This window comes from Pinus tabuliformis, chromosome 7 (genome assembly GCF_031772625.1).
Source record: "Pinus tabuliformis cultivar Carrire ecotype Pingquan chromosome 7, CPIR1, whole genome shotgun sequence".
Lineage (NCBI taxonomy): Eukaryota > Viridiplantae > Streptophyta > Pinopsida > Pinales > Pinaceae > Pinus > Pinus tabuliformis.
In genome coordinates this window covers 1313168212-1313185155 of record NC_142293.1, presented here as the reverse complement: position 1 = coordinate 1313185155, position 16944 = coordinate 1313168212, and the positions used below count along the sequence as shown (strand labels likewise).

The 16944-nt window shown below is 39.4% G+C and overlaps 1 protein-coding gene across 1 annotated transcript in view; it reads left to right on the top strand.

The window, feature by feature from the left end:
* LOC149252364 (uncharacterized) overlaps positions 1-9612 on the top strand; it is a 103826-nt gene extending 94214 nt beyond the window's left edge. Inside the window, exon 8 of the mRNA XM_089459667.1 lies at positions 8614-9612. Within this exon, the coding sequence (XP_089315793.1) occupies positions 8614-9118 (505 nt within the window). The 3' untranslated portion in view covers positions 9119-9612. The remainder of the gene's footprint in view (positions 1-8613) is intronic.
* Positions 9613-16944: the final 7332 nt, after the last annotated feature.

Below are 16944 nucleotides of genomic sequence, written 5' to 3'. Positions count from 1 at the left end.
AGCTTATGATTCATGAGTCATCAATCATCATCATCAAAATCAACATCACCATCATGGTTACCATTGCTCTCCTCTGCTGCATCCTCCTCCTCTGTATCCAATGTCATCTCTGCATCTGCGGGTGTGGAGGATGACTCCTCAACAATATCACCATCATCAAAAGTGATAGGCTCTAACACTGGGTCATTAAGATCCAAGTTGGCCAATGCCAACTCAACACGACTGTCCAAACCCATATCATCAAGAAAGACATCCCACATCTTTGTCTTTCCCTTCAACCACTCATCCTCTGCCTGTAAATAAGATGAAGGTGGGTGTGCATATACACCATTGTCTCTGCCCTGGATTGTTCAAGCTTGCTCTTCTTGACACTATACAAATTCCCATATGTGCTCCAATTCCTCTTGCAACAAGAGGATGAAGTCACTTGAGAGAGGAGCCTCATTGCTAAGTGCTATAGAGAAGGGCTTGTTGCCCCATGAGTTGCCCACCAAGAATAACACTTCTTAGCCCCCTGTCTCTAATCACATCATAGCCTGCAAATTGCCTAGTGCTAGTGGAAAACTCTGCAAAGACATCCTCCACCTCATCAAGGGACACTCTATCCTAAAAAATCGCCTCAATGCATTCCTCCCCCTGTGAAATTTCACCATCCATCTGAGGAGGGAATCTGTGGGAAGGTCCACCATTCAGCGACGCATGGCTAGAGTATTTTGGGTTCAATGAGTGAGCCAAACAATGCAAAGGTGTGCAATTCTTGTACCATCTGCTGACAAGAATATCCTGTATGGTGGTGAAGGCGACCTTTGATGATGTCTCATACTCGGGGCACTCACTGTGTAAAATAATGGTCCTCACAAACTCAATCATGGAATCCCATCCCTCATAAACCTCTCCTAGGATGGGTTGGTTTGTATCTGCAAATCGTAGCATAGTAAAGATAGGGTCCATGATCTTAATAATGAGGTCTACCCTCTCCCACCAAGCATATCATCTAACACTGTGTTCTTCACTCTTTTTGAGGTTGCTTGATTTGTCTTTTTCTAAAAAGACCAAAACTCTGAAATAACCATGGCCCTAAGAGCGGTCTTGACCTCCCTTAACCTCTTCAACATGATGAATGAAGAGACAAAGTGTGTATCTGCAATCCTCAACAATGATAGATGGGTGTACTCCATGACATGCTCTAAGACACGTTGGACATGCTCCAGGACACGTTGGACATGCTCCAGGACATGCTAGACACGTGTCTTAGAGAATCGTGTCTGAGTCGTGGGATTCAGGACACGAGGGGGTGGGGGGGAGGACAAATCCGATTTCTTAGATGGGAAGTAGTTCCAAGACCAAAAGTTAAGTTTGTTGTGACTTCCAAATGGTTGTATAAAATCAAACATGGTGCAAATGACAATGTTGAAAAATATAAAGCCACATTTGTGGCTAGAGGCTTCCCTCAAAAAGAGGGAGAAGACTATGATGAGATTTTTGCACTTGTTGCTTGACACACTACCATTCGATTCATTGTTGCTCTAGTTGCTAGTTAGGGATGGACTCTTCACTAAATGAATGTGAAAACTGCTTTTTTGCATGGCTTCCTCAAGGAAGAAGTATTTGTGGAGCAACCACAAGGTTTTGAAGTGCATAACAGGAAAACTCATGTGTGTAGACTGAAGAAATCTCTCTATGGATTAAAGCAAGCCCCAAGAGCTTGGTATGCCCGCATTGATAGCTCCTTGATGAAACTTGGTTTTACCAGAAACAATGCTGATCCAAATCTCTACTTCAAGATGGTCCAAAGTATGCCTTTGATTTTGGTATTATATGTTAATGACTTATTCTTGACTAGTGGAGAACCTCTTATCCTCCAATGTAGGAGGGAGTTAGCTTTTCAATTCGAAATGAAGGATCTTCATTTGATGCACTGCTTTTTGGGCCTAGAGGTATGGCAAAGACCTAGTGAGATTTTCCTTTCTCAAGGAAAATATGTTGTCAAGCTTCTGGAAAGATTTGGTATGACAAAATGTAAGTCCATGAACACACCAATGGAAATGAATTTCAAAAAGTTATGTGGTGAAGCTGCAGGACTTGATTTGGCTAATCCTTCCGAGTATCGACTATTGATTGGGCCACTGATGTTCTTTGTGAACACTAGACTAGACATATGTTTTGCGGTCAATACTCTGAGCTAATATATAATTAAGCCATCACATGCATACTGGATTACTGCAAAGCATGTGCTGAGATACCTGCACGAGACCATCAATCTTGGATTGAGATACACTGCTGGAGATGAGACTACATGGGTACTTTGATGCTAATTGGGCTGGTAACTCTGCTGACAGAAAGAGCACATTTGGATGTTTCTTTAGCTTGGGATCTGCCATGATATCTTGGATTAGCAAAACACAAAAGCCTATAGCCCTTAACACCACTGAAGCTGAGTACATTGCTGCTAGCATGTCTAGTGTGAAGCAGTATGGTTGTGGAAGCTCTTTGGAGAGCTGTTTGAGCACGTGCTAGATACGATAGTAATATACTGTGACAATAAGAGTGGGATTTGTCTTGCAAAAAATCGTATGTTCCATGACAAGTCTAAGCACATTGAGATCAAATATCACTATATCCAGGATATGGTGCAAAGAGTAGTAGTAAGACTCCATCATATTGCAATTGATGATCAGATGGTTGACATACTTACCAAGCCTTTGTCGAAAGGGAAGTTCTTGGTATTCAGAGAGGAACTTGGACTGACGGATGTGACCATTCCTGGTGGGGGCGATCATGGATGATCAAGAACATTGACCTATGCTCTTCCCTCTTGTTTGAACTCCCAAGTTGGGGATGGAGCTAGAAGAGCTCCTAGGGTTGAGAGAACTCTTAACAGTAGGTTATGCACGATCCTTGTCTTGTGTTGACAAGTAATAATCCCTCCTACCATCAAGTCTGGGACTTGCCAAGAGTATAACCCAGTATGCATCCTACACACAAGCTAGGCTTGTTGGGAGTACCACCCATCTGGCCAATGGGTGTGGTAAAACTTGGTTGTGCGTGATCCTTGACAAGTGGTAACCCCCCCTAGCAGAGGTGAGACTTGGTTGTGCGTGATCCTTGTCAAGTGGTAATCCCCCCAAGCAGAGATGAGACTTGGTTGTGTACGATCCTTGTCATGTGTTGACAAGTGGTAATCCCCCCCAAAGTCGGTGGATGTAGGTGTTCTACCACTTGACTCTGATGGTAAAGCTTGGTTGAGTGCGATACTTGTCACGTGTTGACAAGTGGTAATCCCCCCAAGCAGAGGTGAGACTTGGTTGTGCGCGATCCTCGTCATGCGTTGACAAGTGGCAATCCCTCCAAGCCTGTGTCAGGATGGGAAGATTAGGGGATATAGGGTGATAGATGAATCTCCCCTATGATGATTCTTCTTCATTAGATTGTGACATCATTGTTTCAGAGTAGAGATGAGCAGAGAAAGCATAGATCTTTGTTACAAAAAGAAATTCCTCCCTATCTGAGAGGGAGTGTTGAAAATTGGCAGCTTAGGGGTGAATTTCCTTAAATAAAATTTCATTTATGACAATTGTAGAGTGACTTTCTAAAATTAGAAAGTCATGTCTAGAATCTCAAGCATGATTTTCCAAAAATAGTAAATCACCTTGCGTCAATTGGTAATCAAGTATAGATGTTGGAAAATCACTTAACTTATCATTAATCAACCTTGATAGTTCAATTTTTGACGTAATCATCAATATTATCATTACCTTTATTATTATCCTTATGATACTATGACATTATTATTATTATTATTAAAAGGAACTTCAAGTCACCTTACATCACTTAATCGCTTCATACCTCGATGTCTCACATAGCACATCACAAATCTCTCTCTTTCTCTCTTAATGTATACATTTCTCTCTCATTAAAGTCTTGTCATAATTACGCTTTCATTAATGCAAACTTTTCTATCTCTCTTACTCACAATAAAAACATGTCATAACAGATTCCTCTACACCTCCTTAATGGCATGAGTTGCAAAGGCATGCATACCTCCTTAATGGCAAGAGTTACAAAGGCATGTGTACCTCCCTAAATGGCATATGTAACTCCTCCTCAAGGCATACGTATTGCTCCTTCTCTATGACCAGAATTTGTTGCTCCTATATATGTATCTCATATCATCTCATTCTCACTACTTATGCATTGTGAAAGAAAGATTCGAACATGAGAGAGAGTTGGAGAGACTTGAAGAAGATTGTGAAAGAGAGAGACTTGGAGAGTAAGAGCAAAACTTGAAGGTTGTTTCAGTGTTTGCATCAACTGCTGCTACTAGTGATCTTCATGCTACAACTTGTTCATATCTGGGTGAACTTACTCATTCTCTTGATCTCTCATTGTACTTTGTATCTCTTCTGAACAATTGATATCTAATAGAAGAAAAATTTGGTTGGGTTTTCTCCTTGTGGGTTTTTCTTTGGTCATTGGACCTAAATTCTCTGTGCCTTTTCTTGTTCTTGGCTGTCTTCAATTGTGCATTTGGTTTATGTTCTATATACTATTGCTTAACTAATATTGCAACAAAAAGAAGTTTTGGAACAAGTAATTGTTACAACATAGAACATCACAATTTTAACAAATGAATCCCATGAAAGAGGCAAACGATTGAGTGCTTTAGTTACGAGCTCTACATCAGAAACTGGTTCTTCAATAGCTTTAAGTTGATCTCTTAATTGAGAGATCCTTATGAAATAGGAGGCCACAATATCATCCTTTTTCATTCGAACATCTCGAAGTTGATTCTTCAAACATTTTCTGATCAATGTTATTGATGGAGTACAATCCTACTAGAGCATCATACATAGCTTTTGGAGTTTCCAAATCTGAAATATATGGGATCAAGTGATCTTTGATGGACTCAACAATGATCCTCATGGCTGTGATCTCATTCTTCTTGAAGCGTACCTTTCCATCATTGTCTTGAGGTTTAGTCACTTTGCCCATCGCATAATCCAAGGCATCATTTTCTGCAAGAATAAGATCAATCATTATCTTCCAAGCCTTGAAGTTAGAGGCACCTTCCAACTTGTTCTCTGTCCTAGTATAGAACCCATGGTCATAGATAAGTCAAATCTGGACAATAATCAGATTGCAGAGTTAGGTCACTTAAGAGTGATATCAATGCCCTTTCCTTCACCAAAGCTCTGAAACCATGTTGATTTTTATAGTGCAATTATGACAAGCACAAAATTTTCTGCCAGATAATTACTTCCAATGATACAATTGGGTCTCATACACCAATTTGGTGTCTGACTTGGCGATGACTTTAAAATTGGGTAATAATAATAATAATAATAATAATAATAATTACTTCTTTAAAACATTCAAATCCTTAAACAATTACACTTCAGAAAATCTCAACCATAAATGCAGTAGGGCAGTAGAGATCACAATAAAATAAAAATGCACAAGATACACAAAGTTTACTTTGGGAAAACCCCAAATCAGGGGGAAAACCCAGCAACCTTAGGGGAGTTGTCCAATTCAAATCAATTTGTACATCTGAAATCCAGTCAACAAATTATCCCATTGACCATAACAAATTCCAAGCCAAACCAAGTCAAAGGAGAGAGAGTCAAAGTTCTGTTCACAAGTCAGATCTGGTCAAAGCGGCTGAATTTTGGCCCTGCTGCTCCTAGTCATCTGCGGTTAAAAGGGGCTGAAATTCAGTCCTGTAGCTGTCATAGAGAATTCGATCAAACTGCAGATTTTGACCTGTGGTCAAAGTTCGGTCAATGGTCCAACTTCTGCTCCAAAGTTTGATCAACTTTCAGTCAAAGATTACTGGAATATTCTGCCTCCAAAATCTGTCAAAGATTCGGTCAAACGACAACAGAATAGTCCAAGTCAACACTGGTCAAAGCAGAGAATAAAGAGGTCAACTTCGCTGGTTAAACTTGTCTTCTTCTTCCCTTTGCACATGTGATCAGATACTCCTTAGAACAGAAACAATTTTTTTTGTGATGATGCCAAATGAGGAGGTTGAGTTGCCAATATATACATGTCCAGTCAAGTGAGTTTTGACCAAAGGGTCAAACCCCTTCATGAGGTGGGGCCGACCTGTCAGACTGGGGCCAACTTGGACAGCAAGAATAATAATGATAATTTTCTTTTGATTTGTTGACTTCAGATACCGACAGAAGCTACATCTTTTCAACAGAATGGTGGGCCAGCTTTTCTTCACTACTGGCAGCTTTCTTAATGATACAATGGCCCCTCCAATTTGGTGACTTATCCTCTCAATTCGTAGTATCAAAAATAAACAAGAACCCTCCTCAAGCATGTTTTATATGGGCTCCAAACCTTTCGAGGTTCACCGAGATCAGTGTCATTTTGATGCCATGTGAAATTGATCATGCATCATATGAGAGATAATCAAAAGATATGATATGAATATTTCATTAACGGTGGAGTCGTTGAATACATTGACATCACTTCTCTTCTATTTGGCTAGTAAGTAGTTACATGACCTATCTGCCTTTCCTTAAGGGCATCTTTCAAACTTAATGCCTATCATTATAAAAAATTAAAGCCACTTATATAATGCGCCCTTATTACATTTCATTACATTTGCTCATTTTGGAGTGTTATACTTATTACTAACAGGGGGCAGCGTTGTCTGTTGTGTTTGCATCTATTCACGTGTTCTGCTGCAGGTCATGTTTGCTCTCATGTGTCCTATGTTTTAATGTGCCAAAAGACTTCAATGTATTTTTCTTCTAATACATATTTCTGCATTGTAAATTCCCAACCTGTCTGTAAAGATTGCCAATATGACAATTGCAATGATTATCCTGCATTTGGATTGCCAATATCCACATGACAGTGGATCGAGAGTGATTTTTGAAGCATTTTCTGGGAAAGTGCTCCCTGTTAATGTCATTTTCTATGCGCCCTCGTTAGTTTCATGCAGCTTTTTTATAAAATGAAATATTTATATGCCTGTAATATTACTGCATTTTAATACTGTCTACTTGTTGGGAAAGAAAATGCCTTTCTAGAAGAAGATTACCTATACTGCAATTGTTTTGCTATTCATTCTCTTTGATTATCAAATGTATAAATTAAGGAGGCATTTCCAATTCCTGGCAGTAAGAAGGTAGGTTTTCTAACTACCTATTATAGGGATGGTTTGTAGTTACCTGGAATAATTCTCGAGAAGGAAGAAACACCTCCTTCTTGTCCTAGAAACGCATTTCTGCATAGCTTGTGGTGTTTTCTTTGTTGAAATTGTAGAGGTTCTTCTAGTCAGTATATATGAAAGGTTCCCCTAGTCAGTATCTATGTATTTTGTTGTGCATCGTGTTTGTTATCTTGGAAACCATCCTCTCTTGAATGTCATGCAATTATGGGTGTGTTTGCAATTTTTAGGTTGCTCATGATGCTACTTCTGTGGTCGTAGGTCATTACATCATTGTATCTTTTTGTTTTGCCATTCTTTAGTGTTTTAAGCCGTTGCTTACATGGGTGTTTGCATGCATATAGTTTTCCTTTTTAAGTTTATTTGGTGGAAATAATTTGCCTTTTGTATTTTTCCTCGTGGAAACTTCTTAAGATATCTTGTGTATTCTGCATCCATAGGTGTCTAGTTTAAAACTTATTGACCTTAGATACTTGATAATTTGTAATGACCCCGAGCAAGAAGGATGACTGAGTTGAGCTGCTGGATAATTAACTAGTAAATTGAGTCTTGCTTGTTTATTTCCTTTAATGATATTGCGAGTAGAATGGCATTACTTAAGATACAATCATGATATTTCTTGCTAAAGTAAAATTGTTTAACTTATAAGTCAGGGTTTTCAATGCTAGTGAATTGTCTCTGGAACCCTGCCATAATAGTCCTCAATGGTATTAGGGCAATGCTTGTTTGCTTTTGTGCTCAGCCCCTTTTGGTTAATTGTGTTCAAATTGAAATAGTGGCATACATCACCTTCAGCCAAAGATCTGAGAATAAAAGTTTGGATCTTGGTCCTTCGTGTAAGGCTTCCACGAGGAGATTAGAACCCTGAAGTATGTGAAAAGGGGAATTAACCTGGTTTATGTAATGTAGTCATATCCTCCTAAAGGCTTAGCATAAAGCTTTATAGTCTGACATGGAATGCTGATGAATGTGCACTGTACACAACTATGACCAAAATAACAGATTTCTGTTCTTTTATAGGACATATATGATTAGAGAGTGATTTATTCCATATTCATATATTTGAATTCTCCTTTTTTTAGAGATAAGGTTTAGTCTTGACCATTAACTAACTGAGAGTATCTTGTTCATGTCATAATGTAATCTGCGTAGAACTAACTATTTTTAGAATTGGTAGGGCTTTCCAAGTTCCTTTCAATAATCTATCACATTTTAAATCATCGTAACCAATGAGCATTAATCTGGGTCCTGTATTCATCTTGGTTACATTCATTATTTAAGGGGAGACTTAGAATGAACAGTACCTTCTCTGCTTTGTTGAGTATTGTGAGTCTGGTTCATGTAAACTATATATTGTCAGTAGTGATTTTAGCATTTCCTTAAATATATTAACAGTTAAATAACTCTCTTGTATTATTATGCAGACGCAATAACACCCATATGAGTGAAGCCCAGCGGAGTGCTCTCAATGCACTTTTGTATCGTACTGGAGACCAATCGAGAGACATAGTTCTTGCCCTTGCAACAAATCGGCCTGGTGATCTTGATTCAGCTATTACTGATCGAATTGATGAGGTTCTTGAGTTTCCACTTCCCGGAGAAGATGAGCGTGTTAAATTGCTCAAACTGTACTTAGATAAATACATCGCACAAGCAGGTGGTAATAAAACTGGTTTGGCGTCTTTCTTTAAAGGGAAGCAAAAGAAAATAGAGATAAAAGGTTTATCAGAAGACGTAATCCGTGAGGCTGCTGCTAAAACTGAAGGATTTTCTGGCCGAGAGATTGCAAAGATGATGGCCAGTGTTCAGGCAGCTGTCTATGGCAGTACAGATTGCATCCTCGATGCTAACCTTTTCAGGGAAGTGGTGGATTACAAAGTTGCAGAACATCATCAACGTAGGAAGCTTGCTGCAGAAGGAAGTGCATGATATTTTTTGAAGATGGCCTTGACATGTATTGACACTAAACTTGTGCCAGAATGTCTGGGCATCACATGTGCTCGAATGTGCTCTTCTGCCATTGCTTTTGCGGTTTCCACCTAGATGTCAGGACCATGGCTGCAGTGGCTTTCTATTTTCAACTTATGAAATAGACACAAGTTATGTTTAGATACGTTCCGGCTTCAGTTTACATAGTGAGAAGACACCTGACATGCGCACATGATGGGCAAATTTTCAATCGATCATTTAAACTCATTTACCTGCAATATTTAAATTTTTTGCAAGTGCTTTGGGGCACTTACAATTGAGATTGTAGAGAATTCAGTTTGAGCGATGCATTATTTTTTAAGCAGCAAAGGTCTAAAGCTTTATTTAGTTCTTTATAAAGATGCAGAAACCAAGTCCGAGCTCCCCTCAAGAGCTTAGTGTTGATGTCCGTATGTATGAATCAATCAGAAGAATCCATTCAAATTTGTTTCTAATGTTTCACTCAAAATGGTTTTCATTGACATGTTTCTGTTGTATTACTCGAGTCCTATGTTCTCTCGGAGTTGTTTAATGATTTAAACATCTCTGTTATCTGATTCATTGATCTAATGGCTTTCTCGTGGCTATAACCATTACTTATTCTGAAGGAGGAATTACTTCAAATGATTACAACAATTTAAGTCAATGGCAGTTTTATGAAATCACATATGGTTATAGCGATTTTTTTTTTTGTCTTGACCCATATATATTTTTCGGTTTTTGATGCACAATGACAGGAAACCACTGATTATTAAGTTGTCATGTTAAAATGTTCCTTCAGTTTTAGAGGATCGAGCCTTCGGAAAGCTCATTGGCCATGATATTGTACATACTGGTTTAGAATTCCTATTGGCCATAAATTTGGGATCCCTTTCAGATTGATAGTGTCATAGAAAGATGTTGCTTTGCATTTAGGATTGATTAATAGTAGTCTTCATTTTAAATGTAAATAAGCAGACATTGGATAGGCTAGACAGTTCATGTAAATCTCCATAAATTTGTTGTCTTCTTCCTAGTATACGTGGAAATGGTAAAACACTACGAATAGAGAGGGAGCACAACTCTAAAGAAAATACACATTGTGTGACACACCCCACCTCAAAATACACTTGGTGTGACACGCCCCACCTCAACATATGAAGACTAATGGATAAGGAAACTTGTTGAAAAGTGTAACTAGGTTCGGTCTTCATAATGACATGTAATTGTGACTTGTAAATGATGAAAAGAAGAGAATAAAATTATTTTTGTAATGCCTTGCTCCATGGGTTTCATGAACAAGAGATTTTACTTTTAGATGGCTTGCATTGAGAGCCTTAGGATTTCTTATTAAAGTCAAAGATTCAATGTCATGTATGGAGAGCCCCTCATGGGCATGTTACAAATGTATACTAGTCTATAGATTTGTCAAATAGACCTCCAACGACAAGCAAAAGTCCTCTTCAAGTCGGCCTCCAAATGAAGTAGATGGCACATGTCGACTCACCAAAATTAGAGACACATCCCTTTGTTGAGGTAATGTCGGCTTATATATACGGACATACTACTATTTATAGGGACCTCAGACTATTCCATAGTGAGAGAATTTCGAATACATCTTTGAGTTTTTCGGATGGACTTTTGAAGGGAAAAGTGCGGATCTCTCTAGGATTTCGAGTGGCCTAATGCAGAAGCAAGCTTGAATATCAGTGCAATGAAAGAAGCTCAGATAGGGTACATAACTACAAAGATCAGTTCAATGTCATCTCGCTGTCAAGAAGTGTAGTCTACCTTTGAAAATTCAGGTGACAATTACAGTGACACAGTTCGGTACAACTCGGTGTTCAAAGGAGACTACAATTCGGTGAAGTATCAAAGGTGAAACTCTGTCTCGGTACAATAAGGAGAAACTTGATGAGATTACAGTGATCAAGTAATAAAGGCTCGGTGTAGTGTTATCAAGGACTTATAGAAGTAAGGTTTCAGTTATATGACAACAAGGAGATCTCAGTGTGAAGATAGTAAAGGAGATCTCAGTGGGGCTAAGAAGGTCGAAGTGGAAGATGAGACAAGGAGAGTGATTGTCAAGAGTACTTGTGTCTTGGTCTTGGAGTGGCAGATAGGTCAAGGGTCTTGGTCTTGGTATTCATCAATTGGAATCTCTATAAAAAAGAATTTGTGCGGGTTTTCCTCTCAAAGAGTGAGAGGTTTTGGCCCTCGCTGATAGCCTACATTCTGTCTCTTGTCTATTTATGTTCATGCATTGGTCACTATTTGATGAATAAGAAAACTAATAATCTAAGAAGAGGAAGATTCTAATCTATAGAAAGAAAAAACATTCACAAGTGGTTTACTAATTGAAGAAAAATCACCTAATGTTAATGCCCTAGATTTCTCAACATGGTATCAGAGCTAAGGTGACAATTAAGGAAGGGCATCTAATCAAAGAGACAATCAAGGATTGGGTTTCAAGGAAGGCATCAAAGCAAGTTGAAGGATATCAAAGTGAAGTCAAGAACTACATCGAAGTATCAAACCCTAGATCAAACAAGAAATCTACATCAACAAAAGTTTTGGATCATCATTAAAAAACCACAAAGGCCCTCATCAATTCGAAGAGCTCTACAAGCAAGGTAGCTCAAAATATAGACACCCAAGAAAAGCATTTCTATGAATAAAATCACATCATCTTGGAAAAAGTCGAAACCCTAGAAGCACTTCAAATCTGCACTCATTCACCACCGAAAAGGTCGAGGTATCTGGAAGGCTAAAAGGCATTGTCATTATCTTCAAAAGGCAAGCTCCCTCTCATTGAAGCAAGGATCTCATCCTTATTCTTAAAGAAGATCATTAGAGGAAGTATCAAGACATCCTCATCAATCATTGTCATCAAAGGGTGCTGGATCTAAACGCGTCACCATCATAAAAAGAGCAATCTCTTTTTATCAAAGAAGGGATTTTCATTTGGAAGAAGATCATCCAAAAGGGGCACTAATGCATCTTCTTCAAACACCATCAAAGTGATAAAGTTGAAGATTTCATCTTCACTTGTCAAGTAAGTATCTTCCATTCTATAATCTAATATAGCAAAATGACTTCGTTTTGCAAGAGATTTATAAGCTGGTTGGGTCATTGAATTTCCTTGCATGGAAAAGGAGGATAGACATAGTCCTCGAAGAAAGTGAAGTCATTTCAATGGAAAAGTCTCCAAACCATTTGAAGGTAGAGCATTATTTGAATAAATGAAAATGGATCAAAGGGCTCAAGGAATTCTTATGAAATTAGTCAAAGGTCCCCTCATCCCTATATAGCAGGATTAGAGACATCAAAGGGATACTTGCTAAGTTGGGAGTGTGAAAATTTCTAAAATGGAAATCCTATTGTAGTGATTAATATGATTTCTTCTACTTATTACCTCAGAAATAAGTTATTTACTATATTCTTACGACAAATATCAAAACATATTCTATTGCAGCCTTCACAATTAAAACATTGCAGAAAGTAAATGTAAATAAAATGTTGGCACATATAAACACAATGACAGTTATTCTTGGACAATTGTGCCCGAAAAAACCCAACACGGGGAAACCAGTGCAACAAATGAGGGTTTTATTATTCTTCAGCAAAAATCAACATGTACAAATTACACCCAGCAGTATAGAACAAGGCTTTCTGAGAAATATTTACGGACGTTCCTGAACAAGTATCTGACCCGGGAGAGAGGTTCCTCCACCCTCTGCGTCTCTCTGGCTTGCCCAACGTCACTTTGTCTGGCTATTGGACTAGCCTGCGCAATGCCTGCGCCACTCAAGCCAGTGCTGCTTCTCCCAACATCAACTTGCCCAACACTGTCCCTTCCACTGCGTTGTGTCTTCGTCCCTGTCTACCCGACTAATGCTGAGCCTTCTCTGTTTCTCCTCCACCTGCAACTCTCCTTCTGGATCGATTTTCTCTTGCCGAACTTCGACCAATGAGAAAATCGATTTTACTTGGGCAACAAAGTATTTCCCTGTTGTAATTTCCAAATGACCTTCAAGCCCCTTCTTATATATACCTATTGGGCAACCAACGACCTAGATTAAATCATAATCAAAGGGTCATATCATTTTGACTTGATCTGTGACTTTTTCTAGAAGTTTCATCCCTGATTAGATTAATACCCATTAATATTTTATTTTTCATAAGTTTAAACTTAGGAACCCTATTAAAAATATTAATTATTTTAATAAAATTAGGAATTTCCCAAAACGATTTCTGGGTTCTTTGGAATATATGTGCTCAAGCCTCCCTGCAAAATTTGAGGCCTAGAGCACATCCGATGCTACCCCAAATCAACACTCCTTAGCGAGGAATGTGCTCTAGCAATACACTGCCACAACGTACTCCTCTGACTCCGAAGCATCGCCCTCTGCACCGCTGATATCTGACATGCTGTCCACCAACTATTGCGCTGCTGCTGCAACTGTACTATTGCGTTTGACACTGCCACTGCCAATGCTACATCTGTACTAAAACTCCCTCTAAATCGCTGCATCTGTGCTGTTGTTAGCACTGCCACTGCCAACCGTGCTTGCACTGCAACCTGCTGCTGCTACTGAAACGGATTTTCAACCATACCCAATTGCTTTTTGAACTGAGTAAACTTAGCTCTTCCGAGAGCCTTTGTGAGTATATCAACCACTTGCTCTCCTATGGGAACATACTGTAGTTGAACTGCCCCATGTTGAACACAATCTCTAATAAAGTGACAATGAATATCTATATGTTTCGACCAATCATGAAACACTGGATTTTCAAAGAGTTTGATGCAACTTTGATTATCGCAATAAACCTTGGTCGCCTCCATCCTTTTTCTGAATAGGCTCACACGTAATTTTCTAAGCCATATGGCTTCGCACGTCACTGTGCTGGTTGCCATATATTCTGCTTCTGTTGAACTCAGTGTTACCAATTTCTGCTTCCCGCTGCACAAGAATATCATCCCTGTTCCAACACTGAAGCAATACCTTGAGGTACTTTTTCGGTCTACTGAATTACCTGCCCAATCTGCATCGGTGAACCCATTCAAGCTGATATCCTCCCCTCTAGAGTACTTCAACCCATATCCGACTGTTCCACATACATACCTAAGTATGTGTCTTGCTACTGCCCAACACACCCTTTTTGGTTCCCCCATGAATTGACCAAGAGTGTTGACAACAAAACAAATGTCTGGCCTAATGTTGACCAGATACATAAGCGACCCAATGCGTTGTCTGTACAAGGTGGGATCTACTTCTTTATCCTCTGATGCATCTATTTTCTTCCAGTTGGTGATCATGGGAGTAGCCATGGGTCAACAATCTTGCATTCTGAATTTCTTCAGAATTTCTATAGCATACCTTCCTTGTCTAAGGAAGATCTTCCCTTTCTTCTGCCAAACTTCCAACCCCAGAAAATAATGCATCAATCCCAAGTCCATGTCGAATTTGACTTCAAGATTCTGCTTGCAGTCCTGGATGAGCCTCGATGATCCAGTTAGGAACATGTCATCTACATATAGTACCAGAATAAGTGGCTCATTCTCTACCAGTGAATAGTAGAGATTGAGATCATTATCACTATTGACATTCTCTACCAGGAAATAGTAGATATTGGGATCATCATCACTATTAACAAATCCCAGCTGATGCAAGTAACTATCAATTCGACCATACCATGCTCTAGGTGCCTGCTTGAGCTCGCACATGGCTTTCTTTAACATGCAAACATGAGACTTCTTCTCATGAGTTTCGAAGCCTTCGAGCTGTTCTATATACACCTCTTCTTCTATCACTCCGTTCAAGAATGTTGTCTTGACATTCATATGGTGAATCTCCCATCCCATTTGAGCAACTAGGGATATAACAGATCTGATAGACATGTAACGAGCAACTAGGGCGAAGGTCTCTTCATAGTCTATCCCTTCTTTCTGAGCATACGAACCTTTCCTTGTACTTCTCTATGCTACCGTCTGCAACATACTTGATCTTGTAGATCCATCGTGATCCTACAATTGATCTATTTTCTAGTCTAGGTACTACTTCCCAAACATTATTCGTCATGATAGAGTTGTAATCTTCCACCATGGCATCCACCCATACTTGGTGTTGAACAAATCCCTGAAAGCTAGGGGGTTCGCCAACCTGAGCTACCAATCTTTGGTATCTATTTGGTTGTCTACGCTGCCTCTTCTCGACTCTAGGAGCTCCAACAAACTCCTCAGTGTCCCTCAGTGTTTGCTGCACCTCTCTGCTTGTTCTACCACTGGTGGTGGGAGGCTCAACCAACTCTTTCTCATGATCATGTTGTTTCATCCATTGAGAAGCATCTGCATTTCCTCCCTCTGAGGAAACACTGGTACTGGTCACTGTACTCGACTTAGGTGTATACTCTCTTGTCTGTCCTTCTCCCTGCCCTTGCTACTCTTGGACTAACGGAACATCTCCTCACTGATCTTCTGCAAGCATTTCACGAGATTTCCCGAAAGATCTATCTTCCATGAACTTCGCATCCCGTCTTACTACCATCTTCCTGTTGCCTGGGAGGTAGATTCTATATGCCTTTGAGTTCTTGATGTATACTACGAGATACCCATTCTCTGTAGTCTGATCCAGTTTGTTGCGCTTCTCATCTGGAATGTAGAAATAAGCCACGCTTCCTAATATCCTGAGATGCCTGACTTTCAACTTCTTCCCTGTGAATACTCCTTCAGGTGTTCTCTTCCCAATGCTCTATGAGGAGTTCTATTCTGGATATATACTGCCGTGTTGCAAGCTTCTGCCCATAGATACTTAGGTAGATCCTGATCATACAACATGGCTTTGGCTACCCCAACAATAGTTCAGTTCTTCCGTTCTACCACTCCATTCTACTCCGGATTATATGGAACTGTCCACTCTCTTTTGATGCCCTCCTTTGCTCAGAAATCTTTAAAATTTATATCTGTATATTCTCCACCATTCTCTGAATGCAATACCTTTATCTTTTTCCCTGTCATATTTTCAATAAGAGCCATTAACTTTCGGAAACGATCAAAGACCTCATCCTTGGTCTTTAAGAAATAGATACAGGTTTTTCTAGAGTGCTCATCGATAAAAGTGATGAAGTATTCGCCACCACTAAGAGCCCTTGTGGACATAAGACCACATATATTTGAGTGTATTAATCCTAATACATCCCTTGCTCTATTGTTACTTCTGGAAAAAGCTGCTTTAGCGTACTTTCCTAGCACACATCCTCTGCACAAGTCATCATGTTCACTACTTAGGACTGGTACACTTGTAATAGTCTCTCTGAGCATCCTCAGTTCTCAATGGTGTAAGTGCCGCATTCCCCTATGCCATAATTCATTTCTCTCCTTCTCACCATTATAGTTGCTACCTATCTGTGCCATTGACAATTTGAGTTGCAACCTATACAACTTGTTGCTTCAAACCCCAATTTGCTTTTTCTTCTTCTAGCTTGGATGCTTAACATATACTTTTTTCTCGATGAAGTATACATCATATCCCTTGTTCTATAACTGAGGCATTGAAATTAAATTCATTTCCAATCTTGACACATGCAGAACATTGGTTACTCGAATGTTGGTCCCTGCTTTCGTCTGAAAAGCTATGGCGCCTCTTCCTACTGGAGTACATTTCGTTCTATTTCCCATAGTTATTTGGAAGTCCATCTGTTCTTCAACATAGCTCGAGAAATGTTCTTGTACTCCAGTCATATGAGCTGAAGCCTTGTTATCAATGTACCAAACATCTGTTGATGTTGAATTATCTAGGCATGCGAAT